A 15,885-nucleotide genomic window follows, 5' to 3' on the forward strand; every position below is an offset into this window, starting at 1 on the left:
CCCCACCCTTTTTTAATTTTTTGGAAACATTTTTTATACCAGCTTTTCTATATTTTTTTTTTACTTTTTAGGAACTTTAACAACTTTTGAAGGACATTGCTTACTTTAAAAAAATATTCTTAACTTCGAAAGTTTTTCAAATGTCAGCATTATCGCTTCCTTTTTATTTATTTTTTTCAGGATTGTTTCCAGCTTCTTCATTTATATTCTTTACCTTTCATCATTTCAGCACCAGCCCTGATTCGTTAGGATTATTTCCAGTTTAAGGTCATGGACCTTTTCGGGCTATTCACAAATTTTTCAAAGTAATTCCAACTCTTCAGGATTTCTCTCAACTTTTTAAGATTGCAATACCCCCGAATCTTCATTGTAATCATTTACTTTTAATAGAATGACTCTCTTCTCAGCTTTAGTCCTGACTTTTCTCGATTACGTCTGACCTTTAAGAGCCAACAGAATGACTTGACTCACAGATAAAGAGGAAGAGAAAAGTGAGGAAACGGCCTGAAAGGTGACAAAGAGTGCACACACACACACACACACACACACACACACACAGTGGCGGACTCAGACTGTTAGAAGGGCGAAAAAATAAAAAGGGAAAATTTGTACATTTTTAAGTAAAATGCATCTATTTTGTGCACTTTGAGAGCTAAATGAGAGCAAACATCTCACATAACATTATTCACAGTTTAATGATACTGTATTATAGAATCTCTAGAGGGAACATCATCATAATTTATTGTTTAAAGGGGAACCCTAGAGGGCAATCAATACGTTTTTTCATGTGTAAAGGGCAGCCAATAAGGAACTTTCTCTCGTTTTCATCACTCTAAAGGCACTTTAGCGCGCTTTTTCAACCACGGAGGGACCAAACAGGAAAAAATGGCACTAGAAGGGCTCTCATTAAGGCACGTTATCAAATTTTCTTGCGCTAGAGGGATCATCATCATTATCATTTTGGAAGTCAGCTCTGTCTCCACTGTGTTAAAGTGCTCATGTGTTTTAGTCTTTTTGGTAATTTTGTGTTTTTTTAGTCATTTTGTGTCTTTTTTATGGTAATTTTGTGTCTTTTTTTGTAATTTTGTGTCTTTTTTGGGGGTAATTTTGTGTCTTTTCTGGTCATTTTGTGTCTTTTTTTTGGTCATTCTACGTCTTTTTTGGTCATTTTTTGTCATTTTGTAGTCAATTTGAGTCCCTTTTTGCTTAATTTTATGTAATTTTTTGGTAATTTTATGTCTTTTTTATGTCTTTTTTTTTAATAATTTTGTGTCATTTTGAGGTCAATTTGATTCTTTTTTGGGTAATTTTGTGACAAATCCCAAAGTATCAAGTTGTTACTTTCCAAGGAGTCTCTGGCTTGAAGCTGACTGTTACACACAACTTATAGCAAAGGACTTAGATTAAAATTAACAATAAAATATAAAAAAATATATAAATGAACAGACCAAGAGATGTTTTAGTTGTTCTCTGCTTCATTATTTGTCCAAAATTTGTCGCATCAACTGAGTTTGTATGATCTGAACTGTGAGATTCTGTTCAGTGAGCGGGGGTCACAGACAACATGCATGTTAAATTTGGGGTCGCGACTCAAAAAGGTTGAGAACTACTGCCCTAGAGGGCACCAAATCATTTTTTGCATGTGTAAAGGGCAGCCAATAAGGCACTTCCTCTCATTTTCACCACTCTAGAGGCACTTTAGCGCGCTTTTTCAACCATGGAGGCATGATTCCCCCAATACACACACACACACACACACACACACACACACACACACACACACACACACACACATACACACACCCCATATTTCATACCTACCCACGTCGTGGATGAAGCGTTCGATCTTGGACTGCATGCCCCAGTATCTGAACTCCACCTTGCAGAGTTTATAGGCGCACATGACGGGACATTCTCCCAGATTCTGGTTGATCTCCTCGATCCAGTCGTCTGACAGCGGACCTCGTTTGGTTTTGACGGACTGATACAGTTTGGGGTCTTCCTCCACCAGGTACTCATGAGGAGGGATGTAGTCCTTCACGATGTCTATGGGGTCTGCAGGAGGGAAAATATCGTTAATTACACAAATCAAATTAGAAATAGTGCAGCAGATGTGAGCAGCAGGTTTGAGCAGGACAGATGTTACTGCTCCCAGATAAACACCTGCTGGGAAGAGATGTGTGTGTGTGTGTTCTTGTACTTCCTACATAGTGAGGACCAGAACACGTTTTTAACCAACAGAGTGAGGACATGTTTGCAAAGTGAGGACATTTCGGCCGGTCCTCACTTCTTTAAAGACTTTTTTTTTAGATTTCAGACTTCGTTTTAAGGGTTAAAGGTCACATGATAATGATAATTAACTGAAACTGTATTGTGTGGTTACAAAACTAACTAAAATTATAGTGAAAATGTCCTTCGTTTTCGTCTTTGTCAACTTTTTTCATACATAATGAAGATGGATCAGACAAAGGAAATAAAGCCAAAATTTACTGTGACCTCTTTTAATCTCCCACCCAACAAATGCCCCATTACAAAAACACTAAAACTAATACAAACTAAAGTAAAACTAGCAAACAAATGTATTTATTTTTTAAAACAAAAATTCACAACAAAATTAAAACTAAAACTAATGAAAAATCCAAAACTATTATAATCTTGCAAGGGAATTCACTGTTCCAATGAGGGTCCTCACAAAGATAGAAGTACAAGAATGTGTGTGTGTGTGTGTGTGTGTGTGTGTGTGTGTGTGTTCTTGTACTTCCTACATAGTGAGGACCAGAACACGTTTTTAACCAACAGAGTGAGGACATTTTTGCAAAGTGAGGACATTTCAGCTGGTGCTCACTTCTTTAAAGGCTTTTTGAGATTAAAATGAATGAAAAATCCAAAACTATTATAACCTTGCAAGGGGATTCACTGTTCCAATGAGGGTCCTCACAAAGATAGAAGTCCAAGAATGTGTGTGTGTGTGTGTGTGTGTGTGTGTGAGAGAGAGTTTATGTAATAATTCCCTGCAGGGAATGTGTCTGCACATTTCTCCTGCACCTCAGTGAGATTTAGTATTGGGAGGCTCAGCAGCAGCAGTCCCTATCTCTCCACATCACAGATTCAACTCTCCATCAATCTGCATTAACTCTCAAACTACAACTGGGAGTTTTCATGATGGCAGCAGATGTTTTTTTCTTGTGTTTTTGTGTTTTTGTGCGCTGACAGACTCACCTACAGTCCTCTGTCTCTTCTCAGCAGAAGACATACTGAAGACGTCCCCTTGATTCCCAGTATCTGGTTTGTAATACGTCTCAATGTCTATAGAGAATTTCTCCACAAAGGGACATGTGTACCTGAGAGACAAGAGAGAAACAGTTGTTTAGATCAGTAGTTCTCAACCTTTTTGAGTCGCTCACTGAACACAATCTCACACGCACAGTTCAGATCACCCAAAAAAGAAACAAAATGACTAAAAAAAGACACAAAATGACTAAAAAAAGACACAAAATGACCAAGAAAGACACAAAATTACCAAAAAAAGACACAAAATGACCAAAAAATGACCAAAAAGGCACAAATTGACCACAAAATGATTCAAAAAAGACACAAAATGACCAAAAAGACACAGAATTACCAAAAAAGACACAAAATGACTAAAAAAAGACAAAATGACAAAAAAAAGACACAAAATGACAAAAAAAAGACAAAATTACCAAAAAAGACACAAAATTACCAAAAACACAAACACATTAACACATGAACACTTTAACTCAGTGGAGACAGAGCTGACTTCCAAAATGATTTGGCGACCCCCAGAAATCATCTCGCGACCCCAACTGGGGTCCCGACCCCAAGGTTGAGAATAGCTGGTTTAGAAGTAGACCCAAATTGTAATTTTTATTATCATTATTATTTCTATTTTATTTTCCTTTTTTTTTTAAATATTTAAAATATCCTAATATGCATTGTTGTCACTCTTTTACTAACTTTTTATTAGATTTCTATGTATCTATCATTTATGTTTTTATTTAATGTATTTATGCATTATTGTTGTATTTTTTAAAATGTTTTTTACTATTATAATTTATATTTTATTTATTTATTTATGTATGTTTTGTTCCTTTTTAAGTCACTTTATGTACTTACTTTTTATGAGATTTGTATTTAATTCAATTTATTTATTAATATTATTATTTTTCTAATAATGTTTTTGCATTTATATTTTTTATTTTTATATTCTACTATTTATTATATATATTATTCTTTATATTTAATTTTACTTGATTTGTTTCCTCTTTATTTCTTGTCCCTTTATTCAGTCAATGTTACTTTTTATTTGGGATGATGAGGGAGGTTATTGTAACTGTATAGAAAAATTAAATTATGTTGGGAAAAAATAAGTATTTGTGTCTCAAAAGCACTTTCGTGCTTCACTTTGGCAGTTAATGACGAAAAAATGTAATAGTTAAAGGAAAACACCAAGCTGTGACACAAATGAAGTCATCTGGAGGAAATAAAAAAAGTTGATTATTAAGCGGAAAGTGTTCCAAATTAAAAAAATGTCTCCGTCAGCACTATCAAGTGTTACTTCTTTCATTCATTAATTCAGAAGCCATAAAATAAAAACCATTAACAGCTTTTTATTACTGGGGGTTCAGTCTTAATAATTTAAATAACAGCAGCTGCCTAAAATCACTTTAAGTAATGTTTCCTTAAGTGTTAACAAATGTTTCAGCTCAGGGATGATTTTATTGCTGGAGCACTTTTTTAATATCTTCATGTCTGAATGACCATTCATCACTTTTATACGTGTGATGAGTCACTCCCCTGTGTGTGTGTGTGTCTGTGTGTGTGTGTGTGTGTGTGTGTGTATGTGTGTGTTCTTGTACTTCCTACATAGTGAGGACCGGAACACGTTTTTAACCAACAGAGTGAGGACATTTTTGCAAAGTGAGGACATTTCAGCCATTTTTTAGATTTCAGACTTTGTTTTAAGGGTAAAGATTACAAAAAATGATTAACTGAAACTGTATTTTGTGACTACAAAACTAACTAAAATTATAGTGAAAATGTCCTTCGTTTTCATCTTTGTCAACTTTTTTCATACATAATGAAGATGGATCAGACAAAGGAAATAAAGGCAAAATTTACTGTGACCTCTTTTAATCTCCCACCCAACAAATACCCCATTACAAAAACTAAAACTAATAAAAACTAAACTAAGACTAGCAAACTCACTCTGAAAATTAACTAAAACTAACTGAATTTGAACACAAAAATTCACAACAAAATTAAAACTAAAACTAATGAAAAATCCAAAACTATTATAAACTTGCAAGGGAATTCACTGTTCCAATGAGGGTCCTCACGAAGATAGAAGTACAAGAATGTGTGTGTGTGTGTGTGTGTGTGTGTGTGTGTGTGTGTGTTCTTGTACTCCCTACATAGTGAGGACCAGAACACGTTTTTAACCAACAGAGTGAGGACATTTTTGCAAAGTGAGGACATTTCGGCCGGTCCTAACTTCTTTAAAGGCTTTTTTTAGATTTCAGACTTTGTTTTAAGGGTTAAAGGTTACATGATAATGATAATTAACTGAAACTGTATTGTGTGGCTACAAAACTAACTAAAATTATAGTGAAAATGTCCTTCGTTTTCATCTTTGTCAACTTTTTTCCCACATAATGAAGATGGATCAGACAAAGGAAATAAAGGCAAAATTTACTGTGACCTCTTTTAATCTCCCACCCAACAAATAAAACCCCATTACAAAACACTAAAACTAATAAAAACTAAACTAAAATTAATGAAAAATCCCAAACTATTTTAACCTTGCAAGGGAATTCACTGTTCCAATGAGGGTCCTCACAAAGATAGAAGTACAAGAATATGTGTATGTGTGTGTGTATTCTTGTACTTCCTACATAGTGAGGACCAGAACATGTTTTTTAACCAACAGAGTGAGGACATTTTTTCAAAGTGAGGACATTTCGGCCGGTCCTCACTTCTTTAAAGGCTTTTTGAGATTTCAGACTTTGTTTTAAGGGTTAAAGGTTACATGATAATACTAAAACTAATGAAAAATCCAAAACTATTATAACCTTGCAAGGGAATCCACTGTTCCAATGAGGGTCCTCACAAAGATAGAAGCACAAGAATGTGTGTGTGTGTGTGTGTGTGTGTGTGTGTGTGTGTGTGTGTGTGTGTGTGTGTCTCACCGGGTGCGTGTGTATGGGTAGGCGTTCCAGGACTCCTCCTCCACTCGGAGGGCAGCTTGTGGCAGGATGGCACAGAACCAGGACGGGATGTGTTTTCCGATGTGGTAGACCTTGTGTGTGTACTGCCCCGAGCCTCCGGGACCGTCCTCGTAAGGCTTGTTCTCCAGGATCTCCACGCCGCTGCCCTCGCCGCAGCTCTCCTCTCGGCTCTTTTTCTGCAAGACACAAAAAAGAAGAGAGAGTTATGCTGGGCGAAACGATTTCCACAGTCCCAAACTAAAAACTGAAGTGCTTAACAGCACTAAATAAATAAATAATAATAATAATAAATAAACACTTGTCTTTAGATGTGAGCAGGTGTGAGCTGGTAGTCTTACTGCACTGCAAAAAAGCCAACTTGTATTTTTTGGCCTAAAACAGTGATTTAAGTTGGTAAAACTTGGAAATATAAATTACTGACATTTAGGGCAATAATGTAAGTTAACACAACAAAGGAAGCCAGTTGTCTGCTCAAAAACAAGTTGGTGAGTTGTTGTTACTTATATCTTTAAGTTGGGGTTCACAACAAGGGACAATAGTTCTGATAACTCTTATTTCTTTGTTGGGAAATGCGGGAAATCGGTTAAATTCGGTCATTAGCGAAAGCTAGCGGCTAACTGATGCTAGCGGCTAACTGATGCTAGCAGCTAAGTTATGCTAGCGGCTAACTGATGCTAGCGGTGCTGCTTGTTACAGCTACAAGAGTAGCCATTAGCGTATCAATGCTAACTCAAAATTGTGGTCGTAACATTAGCTGACATTTCATAGCGGCGTTACAATCGTGCCAATTCAGCACATTGCAGAAGTTAGCAGAAGTAAGGATTAAAAGTTATTACAATGTAAATTATAAGTTGGTACAACTTACAGTTGAGTTGACAAAAATCTGAATTCAGAGTTGAGCAAACTCAAAAACAAAACTTAAAATATTTAGTTTAATTGTCCAACTCAAAATTTTATCGAAGTTTGTTGCCTTGAAATTTTGAGTTCACCCAACTTTTCTTATTTTTGCAGTGTATTGTACGAGGAGAAAGGGAAACCACTGATCTATCTTTAAATTCTGCCTCACCTGAACTCATCAGTAAAAAATGAAACACTTCACAGAGTTTGGATTATTTAGCACAAAAGGAGAGGGAAGAATAAGTGTCAGAGTGAGCCGTGGAGGAAATCCGACTAAAAGAAGTAAAAGAAAAGCAGTTTTTTCTTTTTCCATGTGGCAGCTTTTTTCTCTCGAGCTCATCACTTTGCCTCTGCTGCTGCGTCATCCGTCCGTCCAGCTCTGTGAGGGATTTCACAAGGTTGGACAACACGAAATGAGAGACAGAAGCGCTGTGTGAGGGTCTCAGGGGTTTAATTAGAAGTCAGAGGGAAGGAAAGGAGGGAAGAGGGGAGGAGGTGTGTGAGGCAGCAGGTCTGGATGAGGTCACACTGAATCATCTCTCAACCCCACATTTAGAAAAAAGAACCTGAGAACGGATCATTTCAATTTGATTTACTCACCAGAATATTTAAAAAGAAACTCCTCAGATATGATTTTTGCTGATATGACAAAGTCTGCCACAATACAAGCTAGATTTTAAAAATGTAAAATGTGTTAAACAATCAGAAAAACACTGTTAAATCAGTTCTTAACACTTTAGCTCGTATTGTATTTATGTATTTGTAATTTATTTATCGTATTTTGCTTGTATTTCAAGTTCTGGAAGCATCGAGATGTTTCCAATGTTTTGTATCGTTTTCAACATCTGAAGAAATCCAAAGTTTAACTGACCTGCTGCTGTCGTTAAGCTGTGATTGTTTTTTTGTTGTTATTGTTTTTTTACAGTTAATATATTCCAAAATAACACACTTGAATTGATATTAAATCAAAAGTAAGCCAGGAGCACATCAGTTTGAGTTTTTTGCCCCTTGCATATTATGTTATTATTGATATTTTGTATTATTTTTGTTTATAATATTATTAATATTATCATTTATTTAAAAAATGTTTTATTCATTTTTTATGTGCTTTTAAATAAATCTGATCAAAAATCTAATTAAAAAGGGATGGAAAAAAATATTTGTTTTATATAGAAATAGTTAAAGTTGTGTTTAACACTCAATGAACAAAGGTTCTATCTGTAGTTTTTTGTGTTTACATAATTTATTATAAAATTTCAGCTCACTATTGAATACACCAATTGTTATTTTAAGTACACAGCATTTGTACATAAAAGCAGGAAATGGGATTTGTCTTCCACTAACGAAAACTACAAAATCCAAGACAACTTAATACTTCATTTTTTATGAGCCATAGCAGCTCCTAATGCTACGTTTACACCAGAAGACTTTGAAAAGATTTGGAAAGACTCCTAACTGCAAAAAAAGAAAAGTTGGGTGAAATCAAAATTTCAAGGCAACAAACTTCGATAAAATTTTAAGTTGGACATTTAAACTAAATATTTCAAGTTTTGTTTTTTTGTTTGCTCAACTCTTTACCAACTTAAATCACTGTTTTAGGCCAAAAAATACAAGTTGGCTTTGTTGCAGTGTAATGTCCTCTAATAAAAAGGCAGCAGATGGTTGAAGCGTACAGATCCTGTAAGACTGAGCCGTGTATTAAGAGGGAGTCGTGGATTACAGCATCACTACAGCTCCTTAAGAGGCTCTGCATTTAGACTGGAACCCTCTGGCTTGCTGACTGTTTATGGAGAGTAAAATATATTAAACCCGTCCAGGATCTGATGCAGGAGCCAAGTTATCTGACTTTAAGTTTCAAGAGAGGCAACAAAACAGCAAAGAAACAATTAGTCTGTCCACATACACTTCAATCAGCCATTCATTTGTTAGTAAGATCCTGAACTGTAAACACTTATGTACACTAATGCAGTAGTTCTCAACCTTTTTGAGTCGCGACCCCCAATTTAACATGCATGTTGTCCGCGACCCCTGCTCACTGAACACAATCTCACACACACAGTTCAGATCACCCAAAAAAGAAACGAAATGACCACAAAAAAGACACAAAATGACAAAAAAAGACACAAAATGACCAATAACAGACACAAATGACCAAAAAAGACACAAAATGAACAAAAAAAGACACAAAATAAGACACAAATGACAAAAAAAGACACAAAATGAACAAAAAATGACCAAAAAGGCACAAATTGACCACAAAATGACCAAAAAAAGACACAAAATTACCAAAAAAGACACAAAATTACCAATAACTGACACAAATGACCAAAAAATACACAATTTGCCACTTTAAATCTCTTAAATCTGCGACTTTTTTTTCTTGTAGATTTGCCACTTTAATCTAGTAAATTTGCAACCTTTTTTCTCTAAATATTACCTGAAGTTACCAAATATAGTTCTTTGCCTGATAAAGGGTTAATCTCTTAATAATCTACTTTATTACCTGTGTCTTTTTTTATCTACTGCTGATTTTAATGTGTCTGAGTTTTCTCTTGGTCTTTTGTTTATTTTGTTTCTGGTTTCTGTAGCACTTTGAGATTTCTTTATGAAAAGTGCTTTACAAATAAAATGTATTATTATTTATTATTATTATAAAAAAATGTATAAAATATTTAAATTAAAAGACAATATAAACTGGTAAAAATATGTAAAAAAAAATATTAACACTAGCGGAAGGAAAAAACTCAATTTAAACTTAATTATACTATCAGTGTAATTTTTACATTTTTCAAATTATAGTATAAATAGAAAATGTATTTTATATAGGGGGGAAATGTAGAATGATCTCCAGTTTATAAAATGTGCTGCATTTTTCTTTTTTATTATCACTTTAAATTATTTTAATTACATATTTGCTTCTTTTATCATTTTTTTAAATGTTATGGTCAATTTATTGGTGAATTAATATAAATATTAGCTCTCAGCTGCATTTTTTAGTCATCTATCTTATGTATGTCTGAAACAACACATGAGCTTAGATTCTAATCGATAGGTTTGATTAGTGTTTGTTCAGATCTGTTTGCTTTCTGTACATTAACATACAGATGAGGTCAGATTAACCCTGTGAGGCCCGGGTCAGACCTCCCTTCTTCCTCCCACTCTGTGTGCATAATGTAGTGTTGTGGTGCATTTGTTAAACAAATTACTACTAATTTAAGCCGGAGGAAGCATTTTTGGCAGGAATGGGGGAAAAAAAACTCCATATATATCCATAAATTTGGTAGTATCGACATAATTTACCCTAAAAGTACCGAGCTCAGTACCCCGATCCTGAACTGTAAACACTTATGTACACTAATGCAGTAGTTCTCAACCTTTTTGAGTCACGAACCCCAATTTAACATGCATGTTGTCCGTGACCCCCGCTCACTGAACACAATCTCACACGCACAGTTCAGATCACCCAAAAAAGAAACAAAATGACCAAAAAAAGACACAAAATGACCAAAAAAAGACACAAAATGACAAAAAAAAGACACAAATTGACCAAAAAAGATACAAAATGATCAAAAAAGACACAAAATGACCAAGAAAGACACAAAACGACCAAAAAAAGACACAAAATGATCAAAAAAAGACACAAAATGAGCAAAAAAGACACAAAGTGACCAAAAAAAGACACAAAATGACAAAAAGACACAAAATTAACACAAAATTACAAAAAAGGCACAAATTGACCACAAAATGATTAAAAAATGACAAAAAATGACCAAAAAAGGCATAAATTGACCACAAAATGACCAAAAAAGACACAAAATTACCAAAAAAGACACAAATGACCAAAAAAACCCACAAAATTACCAAAAAAGACACAAAATGACAAAAAAGGACACAAAATTACCAAAAAAGACACAAAATGACTTAAAAAAGACACAAAATGACAAAAAAAAGACACAAATTGACCAAAAAAAGGAAAAAAAATTACCAAAAAAAGACACTAAATTACAAAAAAAGGACACAAAATGACCAAAAACACTAAAACACATGAACACTTTAACACAGTGGAGACAGAGCTGACTTCCTAAATGATTTGGCGACCCCCAGAAATCATCTGGCGACCCCAACTGGGGCCCCGACCCCAAGGTTGAGAACAGCTGCACTAATGTAATGCAGCTTTAATCATTTTAGATCTTCAATCTTTGTTTGTATAAGCTGCCAAAGCTTTAATCTTCCAGCTGAGTCAGTCAGGTGACCGTATTCTGTAGATAGTGTATTCTGCTGTCAGGCCGATGATTGAAAAGCTATTTTATTCCTTCCATTGTAATACACTGCAGGTGGAGGAACAGCACCGCGTGAATACAAATCACCACCATCATTATTAACAGCAAGAGTGGGGTTCCCGGGGTCAAGAATGAGAGCTCAGATTGAACACGGAGCTCTCTCTGCTGAAGACTTTAGGGAGGTGATATCAGTAATGAAGGTCAGAGGAGGCAAACAGCTGGAAAATTGCTGTAATCTAGCAGGTAATGTAATTTAGGTGAGGAGCTAAGGGCCTCAAATTACCCTCCTCGTGTCTGCTGCAGTACAGGAGAGGGAGCGCCGAGGATCTGAATTAATGACACACATCTCACAGCTACAGAGCCGACATGAACACTGTTCTCCAGGGACTCTAAGCTTTACGGATCTTAATGAAAACAACAGATACTAGAGGTCAGAAAGCTAAAGATATTTTCTTGCAAAATAGACTAAACAGTCAAGGACGAGCAGGACTGAAGATCTAAAGTGAAGATCAGCAGTCAGCAGTTTTAATACAAGTTTGCAAGTATTTCAATGAGTGCCCTATTAAGGGTTAAGAAACAAATTGACAAAAAAATACACAAAATGACCAAGAAAGACACAAAGTGACCAAAAAAAGACACAAAATGACAAAAAAAGGCGCAAAGTGATCAAAAAAAGACACAAAATGACGAAAAAAGACACAAAATGACAAAAAGACACAAAATTAACAAAAAAAGGCACAAATTGACCACAAAAGGACAAAATAACACAAAATGACCAAGAAAGACACAAAATGACAAAAAAAGACACAAAATGACCAAAAAATGACCAAAAAAGACACAAAATAAGGCACAAAATGACAAAAAGACACAAAATGACCAAAAAAGACACAAAATTAACAAAAAAAGGCACAGATTGACCACAATAGGACAAAAAAACACAAAATGACCAAGAAAGACACAAAATGACAAAAAAAGACACAAAATGACCAAAAAAGACACAAAATTACCAAAAAAGACACAAAATGACGAAAAAAGACACAAAATTACCAAAAAAGACACAAGATCTAGTTTGCAAGTATTTCAATGAGTGCCCTATTAAGGGTTAAAGTGGTGAATCTGGGAGAAAACAGTTGCTTTTTTCCCACTTTTTTCTCATAAATCTGTGATTTTTTCGCACAGATTTGCCACTTTAAAATCTCTTAAATCTGCAACTTTTTTTCTTGTAGATTTGCCACTTTAATCTAGCAAAATTGCAACTTTTTCCTCGAAATATTACCTGAAGTTACCAAATATAGTTATTTGCCTGATAAAGGGTTAAACCAACACATCTCACAGCTACAGAGTCGACATGAACACTGTTCTCCAGGGACTCTAAGCTTTACGAATCTTAATGAAAACAACAGATACGAGAGGTCAGAAAGCTAAAGATATTTTCTTGCAAAATAGACTAAACAGTCAAGGACGAGCAGGACTGAAGATCTAAAGCTGAAGATCAGCTGTCAGCAGTTTTAATACAAACTTATTTAATAATAAGTTTGCAAGTATTTCAATGAGTGCCCTATTAAGGGTTAAGAAACAAATTGACAAAAAAATACACAAAATGACCAAGAAAGACACAAAATGACCAAAAAAAGACACAAAATGACAAAAAAAAGGCGCAAAGTGATCAAAAAAAGACACAAAATGACGAAAAAAGACACAAAATGACAAAAAAGACACAAAATTAACAACAAAAGGCACAAATTGACCACAAAATGACCAAGAAAGACACAAAATGACCAAAAAATGACCAAAAAAGACACAAAATAAGGCACAAAATGACAAAAAGACACAAAATGACCAAAAAAGACACAAAATTAACAAAAAAAGGCACAAATTGACCACAATAGGACAAAAAAACACAAAATGATAAAGAAAGACACAAAATGACCAAAAAATGACCAAAAAAGACACAAAATAAGGCACAAAACGACAAAATGACACAAAATGACCAAGAAAGACACAAAATTAACAAAAAAAGGCACAAATTGACCACAAAATGACAAAAAAAGACACAAAATAACAAAAAAGACACAAAATTACCAAAAAAGACACAAAATGACCAAAAAAGACACAAAATTACCAAAAAAGACACAAAATGACTAAAAAAGACACAAAATAACAAAAAAGACACAAAATTACCAAAAAAGACACAAGATCTAGTTTGCAAGTATTTCAATGAGTGTCCTATTAAGGGTTAAAGTGGTGAATCTGGGAGAAAAAAGTTGCTTTTTTCCCACTTTTTTCTCTTAAATCTGCGATTTTTTCGCGCAGATTTGCCACTTTAAATCTCTTAAATCTGCAACTTTTTTTCTTGTAGATTTGCCACTTTAATCTAGCAAAATTGCAACTTTTTTCTCGAAATATTACCTGAAGTTACCAAATATAGTTATTTGCCTGATAAAGGGTTAAACCAACACATCTCACAGCTACAGAGTCGACATGAACACTGTTCTCCAGGGACTCGAAGCTTTACCAATCTTAATGAAAACAACAGATACTAGAGGTCAGAAAGCTAAAGATATTTTCTTGCAAAATAGACTAAACAGTCAAGGACGAGCAGGACTGAAGATCTAAAGCTGAAGATCAGCAGTCAGCAGTTTTAATACAAACACTTTGTGGTAGTAAAACCTTCAGTTCCCTCGCTGCTGCTTTACTCCAGAGGAAAAAACTCTCACAAGCAACAATAGTGGGAGCTTTTTTAAACCTATGGATGCTGCGTCTACTGTTGAGGCCTGTGTTTTCTGCTGTCATCACACACACGCACAATTGTTGAGCCATGAAAGAAGCCAACAAGACGAAGATACTACTATAACTATATAACTAGAAAATTTCCCCTGGGGAAATTCTGAAAGAGCCACGGGGGCTACTGCCGGTGTGTGTACACTATGATGAGATTCTTTTTTTTGCTGGAGTCCCCCTAGGCCATTATTGGTAAATTACTGGTAAAGTACAGACCCTTAACCCTTTATCAGGCAAAGAACTATATTTGGTAGTTAGAGTCAGGTCATATTTTGAGAAAAAAGTTGCAAATTTACTAGATTAAAGTGGCAAATCTACAAGAAAAAAAGTTGCAGAGTTACGAGAAAAAAGTGGGAAAAAGCAACTTTTTTCTCCCAGATTCACCACTTTAAATATCATAAATATACGCATTTTTTACAAATTACACATCTCTTTCATTTTAATTCAGATGTATTCTTAATATCATCTATTGTAATTTTCTGATTCTGATTCTGGAAATGTGAATAATAATAATCATAAAAAGTCTAATTATATTCAGGATTTTTCCAGGTCTTTATTACTGCAGGTGTGCATATATGAAACAGTGAGTAACTACAAGACAATAAAGACAATTCAGCTGCTTTATTTAAGGATTAACCCTTTATCGGGCAAAGAACTATATTTGGTAACTTCAGGTAATATTTAGAGAAAAAAGTTGCAAATTTACTAGATTAAAGTGGCAAATCTACAAGAAAAATAGTTGCAGATTTAAGAGATTTAAAGTGGCAAATCTGCGCCACAAAAGTCACTTTTTACGAGAAAAAAGTGGGAAAAAAGCAACTTTTTTCTCCCAGATTCACCACTTTAAATCTCATAAATCTGCGCATATTTTTCTCGTAGATTTGCCACTTTAATCTCGTAAACTTTTTTCTCAAAATATTATTTTCGTATGTTTTTTTTTTTTTACACATTCTGGCAGTATGTAATATCCTCCAATATTCTCTAGGGTTGAAATTTGGAATTGAGTGCCCTATTAAGGGTTAAAGTGGTGAATCTGGGTGAAAAAAGTCGCTTTTTTCCCCACTTTTTTCTCTTAAATCTGCAACTTTTTTTCTTGTAGATTTGCCACTTTAATCTAGCAAAATTGCAACTTTTTCCTCGAAATATTACCTGAAGTTACCAAATATAGTTATTTGCCTGATAAAGGGTTAAACCAACACATCTCACAGCTACAGAGTCGACATGAACACTGTTCTCCAGGGACTCTAAGCTTTACGAATCTTAATGAAAACAACAGATACGAGAGGTCAGAAAGCTAAAGATATTTTCTTGCAAAATAGACTAAACAGTCAAGGACGAGCAGGACTGAAGATCTAAAGCTGAAGATCAGCTGTCAGCAGTTTTAATACAAACTTATTTAATAATAAGTTTGCAAGTATTTCAATGAGTGCCCTATTAAGGGTTAAGAAACAAATTGACAAAAAAATACACAAAATGACCAAGAAAGACACAAAATGACCAAAAAAAGACACAAAATGACAAAAAAAAAGGCGCAAAGTGATCAAAAAAAGACACAAAATGACGAAAAAAGACACAAAATGACAAAAAAGACACAAAATTAACAACAAAAGGCACAAATTGACCACAAAATGACCAAGAAAGACACAAAATGACCAAAAAATGACCAAAAAAGACACAAAATA

The 15,885-nt window shown here is 34.5% G+C and overlaps 1 protein-coding gene across 1 annotated transcript; it reads right to left on the minus strand.

The window, feature by feature from the left end:
• Positions 1 to 429: 429 nt before the first annotated feature.
• Positions 430 to 7,723, minus strand: LOC131992216 (membrane-associated phosphatidylinositol transfer protein 1-like). Its single transcript, XM_059357701.1, has 5 exons — positions 7,709 to 7,723; positions 6,207 to 6,421; positions 3,220 to 3,341; positions 1,798 to 2,055; positions 430 to 440 (listed from the first exon to the last, which is right to left on the minus strand). Exons 1-5 carry the CDS (start codon positions 7,721 to 7,723, stop codon positions 430 to 432), a joined length of 621 nt encoding a protein of 206 aa, XP_059213684.1.
• Positions 7,724 to 15,885: the final 8,162 nt, after the last annotated feature.

Source organism: Centropristis striata, chromosome 19 (assembly GCF_030273125.1).
Source record: "Centropristis striata isolate RG_2023a ecotype Rhode Island chromosome 19, C.striata_1.0, whole genome shotgun sequence".
In the NCBI taxonomy this organism is placed as follows: Eukaryota; Metazoa; Chordata; class Actinopteri; order Perciformes; family Serranidae; genus Centropristis; species Centropristis striata.